General features: G+C 50.5%; 1 protein-coding gene across 1 annotated transcript in view; it reads right to left on the bottom strand.

Annotated features, from left to right (window-relative positions):
• Positions 1–8,451: 8,451 nt before the first annotated feature.
• Positions 8,452–9,808, bottom strand: part of NKX2-5 (NK2 homeobox 5) — a 1,930-nt gene continuing 573 nt past the window's right edge. Inside the window, exon 2 of the mRNA XM_010579063.1 lies at positions 8,452–9,071. Coding sequence (XP_010577365.1) covers positions 8,464–9,071 — 608 coding nt within the window. The 3' untranslated portion in view covers positions 8,452–8,463. The remainder of the gene's footprint in view (positions 9,072–9,808) is intronic.

Raw genomic sequence — 9,808 nt, 5'->3', positions numbered from 1 at the left:
ATCTAGCCTGATACCTTCTATGATATAGTCCAAAGTGTTTTCCTCTTTGACTTCTTACCCCTTCTCTGTTTGAGTAGATAAAATAGCAGCATGGTACCTGCTATCCAATATAGCTATCCTTGCAATGAACTCTTGCCATGACCAAGAAGTTAGCAAGTCAAATGCATAGGAGAAGAAACTGTCTGTATCATAGTAATGATGGGTGTATGCATTTGCTAAGTGTAAGTAGATGGAGTCAGGGTAAAACTGAGGTTCCTGTACACCAGGGATCCAAAGCACTAAATTGTCATCTTCTAGGGAAAAATAAGGGAAGCTCTGGGTGTGTAAAAGGAAAACCACTTCCATTTCCCCAGTGACTTTTATGGGATTTAAAATAAGATTCACATCTGAAATGGATTCTTTTATTCAGAAATCTTCACCAGGGCTCAGCCATTGGTGCAGGAGCTTTGATGTGACACTTTGGGGTTTCACCTCTAACACTCCCTCATCTTCTAAGTAACTTGAGTTGAATCCCTGTTTCTGGATGTATCATTTCACTGACGTGTGAAATGGTGGTCCCAGTAGCTTGTAGAGATGGTAGTGCTCAGGTAAGTAACACTTGTGTGTGTGGTGCTTTGAAATGCTAATCTGAAAGAACTGAAGAAGTGTAGTTCATTATTATTTTCTAATAGGACCTAAAATAGGTATTTGGTGGCTGTAGCCATCAGGTGTTGTGCATGCCCCCCTGATCCCCCAGCGCAGGACGGGTTACTGCCGCACAGGTTGATTTCAGCATGTGTAATCTGGACACACACTGCCAAAAGCCATCCGTCATCTCCTGTTGTGACCTTGTACCACCTGTCTGTCCCATGCAAGGCCAGCAATTAAAATGTAAGGTAATGAAGACAGCAAGGCATGAAAGGGCTTTTCACTAGCTGATCAAAGGGGTAGAGCACAGTGTTTTCACAACCAGAATATTGAGACCAATAGGACTGGAAATGTGGTTAGGAAGGAAAGAAAAGCAAAGAGGGTGTTTGGAAATTAACCTACAACTGTCCCTGTCGTTCCAGAGTGCTGCACTAGGGGTGATTCTCTTGTGTGCTCTTACTTTTCATTTTTGGTGGGGAAAAATATCAAGTATTTACTTTCATCTTGTTACAGGGGAAATAATATTTGCGTATAAAAATGAAATGCTGTAATGTTATTGCCGAGGAATGAACAGGGAAATTTGGTTTCCAGTTCTAATGCCTTGTTGTGTAAGAAATCGTTTAGGCTTAAATTCTCAAGGTGAAATACTGATGGGCTCTAAACTGATGTCTAACCAGACAAATGTAGTCACCTCAGGCCTGGTCCTCAGAGGTGCCGATGACCAGCAGCTCTCACAGAAATTTTTTTTTTTTCCCCCCTTCTTTTTTTTTTTTTTTGTGTGTGTGTGTGTGTGCCTCTAAAAGGAGAAATTAGCCTGAGGTCCCAGACGGGCATGCTGGATGCCTGTGAGTGTTGGATGAGAGATATGGCAGAACGCCTCTTTTTATAGCAGCAATTCCACTTTCATGTCTTCAGAACTAGGGTTAAGTAAAGCAATTTTTTTGGCATTGCTTGAAAAGGGCCGTCTATAAGATCCCAGTGAGGCACCTGCATTCTGAGCATGACTGTATGCGTGGCATCTCTGTATGTTTGGTGGCTACAGGATGGGGACTCTTGCAACACCCACTGAGGTGCAGGGTATGGATTGCTTTCTGGGCGTGTAATTGGAAAGAAAAACTCGGATATACCCTGTAACCCAGAACAAGTATAAAAACTCCTCTAACCCTCATAACTAGAAATAAATAGCAGAAGGATACGAGAGCCTCAGCATGGGAGGATGCCAGAAATGTAGTCGGGTGTCAGCATGTCCGTCTACTTCCACTCTGAGCCCTCATACGCTGTCCTTGTCGGTATGAGAATCTTCAGTGGGATTAACCATGTCCATAAAGTGAAGTGTGTGTAATTGCAGCATGGAGCTGGACCTGTCTCTGTGGGTATGCGGTGGAGAGGGAAGCAGCAGCTGACACTGCACAATACGTAAAGCAGTACATGAAACCTCAAGACAACCAAGATTTATATTTTCCTTCCCTGAAATACTATAAATCATCTCCTTGATATCATTAGAACCAACTTGCTGAAGCTGGGCAGTAGGACTTCGTTCTAAGTTTTTGGTACTTATATATTTAAGAAACTTATTTGTTTGACTGAAATGGGTTTGGATTTTTTTTTTTGTGACCTGTTTTTTAACGGCTTCTCTTGATGACAGCCAGCCAGCACTGTGCACATGTCTGTATACTGCACCTCCACTGACTGCAACGACGGCTCTGAAAGCAGCTTTTATTTTTCACAGATAGTAAGGCGTACAAAAAACATCCTGGCCAGGAAGATGGGATTTGGGGGCAATTTCTAGGAGCCAGTACTGTGACTTATTCAAAGCTTACGCTGGAGGACAATGCAATCTATTTAGGAAATGTCTGCTGTGCTAAAATAAACTACAGTATATTCTTGCGGCAGCAGAGTACATCAAATCCTATTCCCAATATGCAGAACACCTAGGAAATGTTCCTGAGAATAGATGTTTTTAACCGTGGAAGTTAACAATTTGTACAACAACCAGATTTGTTGGTTATAGGAATAAAACTCTAAAATGCCTTTCTAAATTATGTTTGTTATGTTTCTTACTAAGTGGTAGTTAGAGCAGTTCACAGAATCTGAAATACTTGACAAACTTGCTTTTCTTTTCCTATTTAAGCCTGTTAACTCCTGACCTTGCCCACTGTACAGTAGTGTTATTCATGCTTGTTTCTCCTTCAGCCTACCCATCTCCTCAAATAGTAATTTGGCTCCAGGCTGTCTCCCCAAGACCAATTAATTTTATCTAACCCTAAGACATAAAATCATTTTGGCCACTAAGAGATTCTGCCCCTTTGCAAGTTAGTTTTTCTTTTGGACAACTTATTTTTCCAGCACATCAAACTAAGCAAGTATTGAGTGATCTTTGCAAATCGTATTGGTGAACGCCTGCACTTGCATGGCCTCTGCTTACAGTTGTGTAGGAGTGAGGGTCTGCATATGCTGACCCAATTGCAAACATGATGTCCCCCTCTAATGGAGCTGGGAAAAGTGCCCTGATCTCCTGAGTTGCAGACCTGCGGTTTAGCCATTCACCCATACTTCTTTGACACACAAAAAAAAGTTATTTTAAGCAGGGATGACTTAACAGATGTATTATAGTCTCAGTGGAGTCAGTGCATCAATTGCTCAGCATACAGGGCTGGTTTAAAAATGCCCTGCTTTGCTTTTCTGAATTTTTATCTCTCTTCCTGGGCTTCTGTCAGCTGTCAGTATGTGATTTGCAGTTCCAGTAACTCCTTTACACAAAGACAAACTCACCTATTTTTACTCATTTCAGCCAGTCCATAGGCCCTCATAGCCCTTTCAGGCAACAGTCTGGGCCAAGTCTGTGCAGTACTGCAGCAGAAATGGTAGAAATGCTTTAAAACTGGTCAATTAGATAAGGTACAGAGTACAACCTTCACTGTAGCGAGAAGCAGCAGCAATAATCTAGTTCAGCTGGTGCTTTTGCTCTGTGTTTTCTGAGGACTGCAGTGGGAAGTGAGAAGAGTGGAGTTTGAGATCCTTAAATATCCCTTGTTGGTACCTAGAAGGAAAAATCTGTGTGGATCAGTGTATTACCCATGAAGTGGAGGAAGCAGTAAGGATGAGACCTCAGTTGAGGCTGGAGTTTGTACTGAAATAATAAAGCAAGCTATTTTGAGAGAGAAAAAGCTGGTGGAAAAAAACCACTGGAATTCCCTTTGGTGTTGAAGTGAACTAGGGAGAGGTTAGGAAGGGCCTGTAGCTGATGGACTGCTCTGAGGATGATCTTGTCGCTAAATTGGGCTTTCTTATTGAATGATGCTCTGGAGTGGCAGGGTTTAAAATGACTGCAGGAGACAGGCGGTGATTTTCAAGTAACTTACTCCATGTCACTTTGCTAAACCTTGATTGATTAACTTTCACAAATGTTTTGCCAGTGCTTGATCTTCTGTTAGAAGAAATCTCCGCTTCCCTCTCTTTCTGCATCAAAATGTAGGATTAAGTTGGTGGTGTAGTCAATAACTAACCACCCAGGAATGAAAAATCAGACTCCAGCCTGAAAGCCTATCCCTTTCTCACTTTGGAGACAACGTGGAGTAGCATTTTAAAGGTGTTGATTCTTCTTAATAATCCCCATTAACAAGAGATCACTTACTGCTGATATTGATCTAAACTGTTGTCAATGAGATTAATTAGGAGCAGGGGGCTAAGGAGAGAGGGTTGTTGATCTGTTGTTTTCTTGCTGGGCTGCTCAGGAACATTGAAACATTTAGCTAATTCCTGACAGGACCATATCTCCTCGTTTTCTGACTCCAGAGAATAACTTTCTATGTGAAAACTCCTTGAATTTAAGGAATGAAATTCTGGCCACAGATGCACTTTAGGAATTGCAGGGGTATTATTTGGGAAAAACAATTACTTCAGTTCCTACAAAACTGCTAGAGGGGAGGGATTTGGTATCAGCCCCTTACAGCTGACAACTTGTTCCTGTACAAATTGTGTGAATTCCAAATAGTTTGTATAAACCTACCATATGCAGTTTGTCTCAAGAAGACAAGTGGTGCTGAGCTGCACTTGCCCTGTTACCTTCAGGCAGAGTTGGGGCACTAAGTTCTTCTAAAAAAGCTGGTCTAAAACAGAGAAATGAATGCCAGTGCCAGGCTGCGTAATAAAAACAAACAAACAAACAAACAACTGAGGAAAGGACAGCGAGATCAAATCCAAGTGCAAATCTTGTTAAAGCCTCTTTCCTACACCCCTTAGCATGCCCCCAAACCCTGAGAGGATCTCTGATTCCAGGTTTCCTGGGGAAATGCCAGTATCCTGCCCTTTTCTTTGGAATCATGTTTTCTAAGCACAGGCTTTTCGTATTGCTCTAGAGATGTGAAACACTTCAGGCTCAGGCAGGGAAACACGTCAAGATTGATGCATTCAGTTTTTCTAAGCCTTTGAGAGGATTGGACTCTGGAGAGCACATCACTGTGCTGTGGTGTGTGCCGACAGCCTCGGTGCCTTCGGAAAGTCCTGGAGAGACCTTTTACCACCGCCTGACCCGGCGGAGGCTGTTCTTGCTGTGAGGTGAGGCAGACCTGGAAGAGCAGGACTAGTAGCAACGGGGTGTCTGTGCGTGTGAAGACAGTGAGCCCCCCCCTTGACCAAAATCAGTGTGCTGGGGGTTAATTCCTACTGTATAGCCCTCTTGCACTTTTCCCCTTAATGAAAGGTCTTTAACCGTGCCTGCTCTGCGGCCACTGGTGCCTCTGCCAGAGCTGGGCCGCCGCACTGCGCTCGGCCTCAGCCAGCTGCGGTTGCGTCCTCTGCCTAAATCGCTTTCTGAACTGGCTCCAAGGCTCCGGCTGCTGTTCCAAGCCCCTGTCTTATCCTGCCGTGCATCTGCTCGTGATGCAATTCCCACACGAATGGGGAAGCACGGGGAGGAGGGGAGCATGTGAGTAGCAGTGTGGGCAGGGGCTGTAGTATATCCATCCCTACTGAGAATGAGCACAGTGCAGTTCTGGAAATCAGACCCAAAGCTGGTGCCCAGGCCAGCCTCTGCAGAGCAACAGCAGGCTAAATCCCACTGGACAGTCGGATTCCGTGATAGCTGTAGCTCTCAGATATTATGGGAGGAAAATAAACAGATTTGAAGAAATTAAGGGATCTTGGGAAGGGAAAGGATGTTCAGAGTATGTGGACAGGGGTGCTGTGTTGCTGTGTGGAGTTACTTTTTCATGTGGCTTTTTCTGGACTCTCAGTGCAGTCCATGTTGGTAGACCACTTAGTAAAGGGCCCTACTCAGAGGCAGCTTCTGAAAGTAGTGGTTCAAGTTTTAGCTAATCTTAATGCTTTCTCTCATGGTAACTGAGGACTTGTCCTGTCTGCTGAGGGCTCCCTGTGAGCTCTGATCCTGGCCAAGCTCTGCATTGGCAGGATCCAACTGCTGCTGACACCAGCGTCGGGAAGTGGGATGGCAGCATTGTGCCCATTTTACATATCAGGCAAACTGAGGCACCAAACTGTGACTTCCCCACAGGATCCAACAGTGACTGAATTTAAACCCAGCTTTCTCCTGCCCTTCCCATGCTCTTTGCCTGGGGCTTTTGGGGAGGTAGATGCCTTTGGCCCTCTTAGAGCAGAGTATTTTCTGGCTAACCTGCTGCCTCTCTACCATCTGCTGAAGTCTGTGTCCTTCCAATGCAAAGCCTCTGTGGGAAGAGGGTAAAAGTCATCATGCAGCCAATGATACCAGGATTGGAGAGATTTCAAACGAGGAGGACAAGTGGCCTTTTCTTCTTCTTCTCGGGCTGCACAGCTGTGGGGCTGGCCCCAGCTCCTGTGCACTTAAGGGCAGGCAGCCCTGTGCCCCTGCTTCAGGCTGGCAGGTTCTGGTCCCCTTTGTTGTAACCGACCCAGCGTCCCTCCACCTCTCTGGGGTAAGTGCCCCTGAGGCAGACTGTCCCGGGGGGGTGGCACAAGGCCACCCTTTCCCCAGCGCTGAGCCCCAGGCAGGTGTCTACTCTCCACCCTGCATTAGGACTTTGTGAGCAGCACCCAGGGCTCCTCTTCCATTTGCAGAGATAGGAAGGAGGTCAGAGCTCCTTATCTGTGCAATCCTACCTCGGGGGGGGGGGGGGGGGGGGTTGGTCCCCTTGGGAAGGAGGGATAGAGGCTGCAGGCAGCTTCCATTCACCGGCAGCCTTTCATCCTATGTCCCAGGGCCACAGCCACCCTGTCTCCATCCCTGTTTACTGATGGGGCCGATATGGCCAAGGCAGGAGAGGTTGCAGGTTCTCCTAATCGCCTTGTCACCGGGCCGGACAATCTCAGACACTCAGAGGATGTTTTGACTGCGCTGAATTACAATGTTTGTTGTTTCTCACTCCCAATAATTGACATTTGATAGCGACTACTGTAAAAGCGGCCGAGAGGCTGGGGCTGAGGCAGAGGGGAGGCAGAGAGCCGGGCGGTGGGGACCCCCGCTCGCTGTCCCTGGGCAGTAAGGGGGCAGGCGGGGGGGTCCTCAGCCTCTCTCCCCCATGGGGACAGGGTGCGGAGGGGCTGCGGAACCCTCCCGCGGATGCGCTGGGGGCAGTTGCCCTCCGGCAGAGCCCGATCCCCTTGGTTTATGGCTCGGGGTGTTTGTACCCGCCTTGCACTGCTTTTCTGTGCAGGGAAGAAACCGGCCGCTGGCCCCCCCCCGCTCCCGGAGACTCGGAGCGACGGGGTCACCGACGGAGGGGTAGGGGGGGGAACGGGGCTGGCCCCGACCCCAGCCCCATACAGCCGGTGCATAGCGGTCCTGACCGGGCCGTGGGCTCAAAAAGCAGCTTTAAAATTAACTTGGAAAGACGTTAAAATACAAGTACCGTTTGCAGGCGTCAAAAAGGGAACTGCTGAAATTACGGGGGGGCTACACAAAGGCGGGGGCGGGGGGGGGGGCGGCAGGGAAAGGCTCCTGGAGCTGCTGCCGCCGCCGGGGGATGCTGGGGGGGGCCCGGGCCGCCCAAGGAACGCCAGGGACGCGCAAGGTTAAGCCACTCTCTTTAATGACAACTCGCTGATCTCCATCAGCTTGTACAGCAAAGGGAAACACGGACGAACGGGCGGCGGGGCGAGGGGCGGACAGTGCATTCCAATACTAACTCACGTTTTAGTGCATAACCCTACGGGGACCTGGCAGGTCGGAGTGTCTGTATTCCTCGGCCGGGGTGAGGTGGGGGGGTTTTGTCCTCATCCGTGCGCTGGCGAGAGCCGCCGCCGGCCCCGCTGCCGAGGCCGGCGTTAGCAGCCCCGCAAGGGGAGACCTGGGGGCTGGCGAGATGCTGAACCGGCCGGACAGCGGGGACCGTACGGGAAGTGCAAAACTTAAGTGTGGATCTCAATAATAATTAGTATAGAGTAAAAATTAAAAAAAAAAAAAAAAAAAAGAGAGTTGCAGGGCTTGGCTGGCTGTTTTTGGGATCAAGTCAAGCAAAATGACCGGCTGCTTTACAGGAAGGAAGGAGGGGAATTACCGGGGCGAGAACCCCGGTGGAAGGGGGAGCGAGAGGGCCCGGGGCCGGGACACGGGTCGGGAGCGGCGGGCAGCGCCGAGCCTCCCCGCGCCGTGCCCGCCTGGCCCCGCACGGAGCGCAGCCAGCGCACGAAATACCGAAGACCTCCCCGCTGGAAATGGCCGCCACGCTGGTGAACTCCGCCGGGATGCTACATCGGACCGTCCTCATCCCTCCCCCGCCGCCTGGAAATGTCCCGAGAGCGGCTCGCAGGCGCGGCCGAAGCCTCCTCCATCCCCGGCCCCGCGGTCTCGCCGGTGGCCGTGGTCCACGGAGGGGAGCGGGCTGGGTGCGGGGGGCGGCTCTACCAGGCTCGGATCCCGTGCAACGTGGAGATCCCCGCGTTCCCCTGCGGGATGGGCGTCTGCACCGAATTCAAGTCCCCTACGCTGAAGTTCATGAAGTTGTTGCCGGCCGCCGAGGGCTGCATGGTCTGCACGGACGGGTAGTTGCAGTTGTAGTTGGCGTTGCAGGCGGGGCTGTTGTAGTTGGTGTACGCGGGGTAGGCATTGTAGCTATAGGGGTTAATGCTGACATTGTAGGGCGAACTGTAGGGAGAAGACTCCCCCAGGCAGGGCTTCCCATCGCGCACCAGCACCGGCACGGCTATCCGCCGGGGGGGAGGGATGCCCACCATTTCCAGGGTCTGATCCTGTCTCTGCCTTTTGCATTTATACCTTCGATTCTGGAACCAAATTTTCACCTGGGTGGAGGTGAGCTTTAGGACGTTCGCTAGATGGTCTCTCTCGGGAGCCGACAGGTATTTCTGCTGCTTGAACCTTCTCTCCAGTTCGTAGACTTGGGCTTGAGAAAAGAGGACGCGAGGTTTCCTCCTTTTCCTCTGTCTGGGGCGCTCGGGATCTTCCAGGTCCCTTTTCTCCTGCTCCAGGCTCTTGTGCAGGGAACACAGTTCTGCAGCAAAATAAACGGGGAAAGGAGGAAAAAAAAAAAGGCGCAAAAAAATAAAAGGATGTTCAATAAACCACAAGTGAGCCCCGGCTCTTCCCCAGCCTCGCTGGGCCTCGGCCCTGCAGGCCACCGTGGCCACCCGCTCCTGCGGCAGGGGAACCGGCCCTGCCCCGCTCCTTAAGTACCTCTTGAGCAGTTTTCCGTCGGTCTTTTTTTGTTTGCTGTTTGTTTGAAAACAAGGATGCTCTGTGCACTGATTTGAGTCACAGTCGCCTGCGCCACAGCCTGCGTTTATCGTGTGTCGCTTTTGTACTGAATCCCACCCTGACGACCCCGTGAGCCTGTGCTCAGCTGGGCGACTTAGAAATTAGATTTGTCGCCCAGTTTCTGGACAAGCTTGAGGCCTCGCATATCATCCCGCAGCGTTCCCCGTCCCCTTGGGCAGCCAGCACAGCCACGGCCCTGGCCCCGCTCGGGGGAGCCACGGGGGTCTCTGGGCTCAGTGGGACGCTCCCGGCAGTGGGTCTGTCCCGCTCCCGCACCGCGGGGCCTGCGAGGGGATGAAGATGCTTTCACTCCCCGCGCTCTTCCTCCCTCAGGCCCCAAGCCCGGGCGCGATGCCTCCCACCTGCAGCCCCGCACTCTCCATCCGTCTGTCCGTCCCTTTCTCCGGGGAGCCCAAGCTGCCCTCAGCCGAGCGCCCAGCCCCGGGCTGTGGGTCGCCTTCCCCCTGCCCTCCC

The sequence above is a fragment of the Haliaeetus leucocephalus genome, unplaced genomic scaffold (genome assembly GCF_000737465.1).
Source record: "Haliaeetus leucocephalus isolate CR32 unplaced genomic scaffold, Haliaeetus_leucocephalus-4.0 Scaffold656, whole genome shotgun sequence".
Lineage (NCBI taxonomy): Eukaryota > Metazoa > Chordata > Aves > Accipitriformes > Accipitridae > Haliaeetus > Haliaeetus leucocephalus.
Note: the sequence above shows the minus strand (reverse complement) of the source record. Positions and strands in the feature narration are given on the sequence as shown.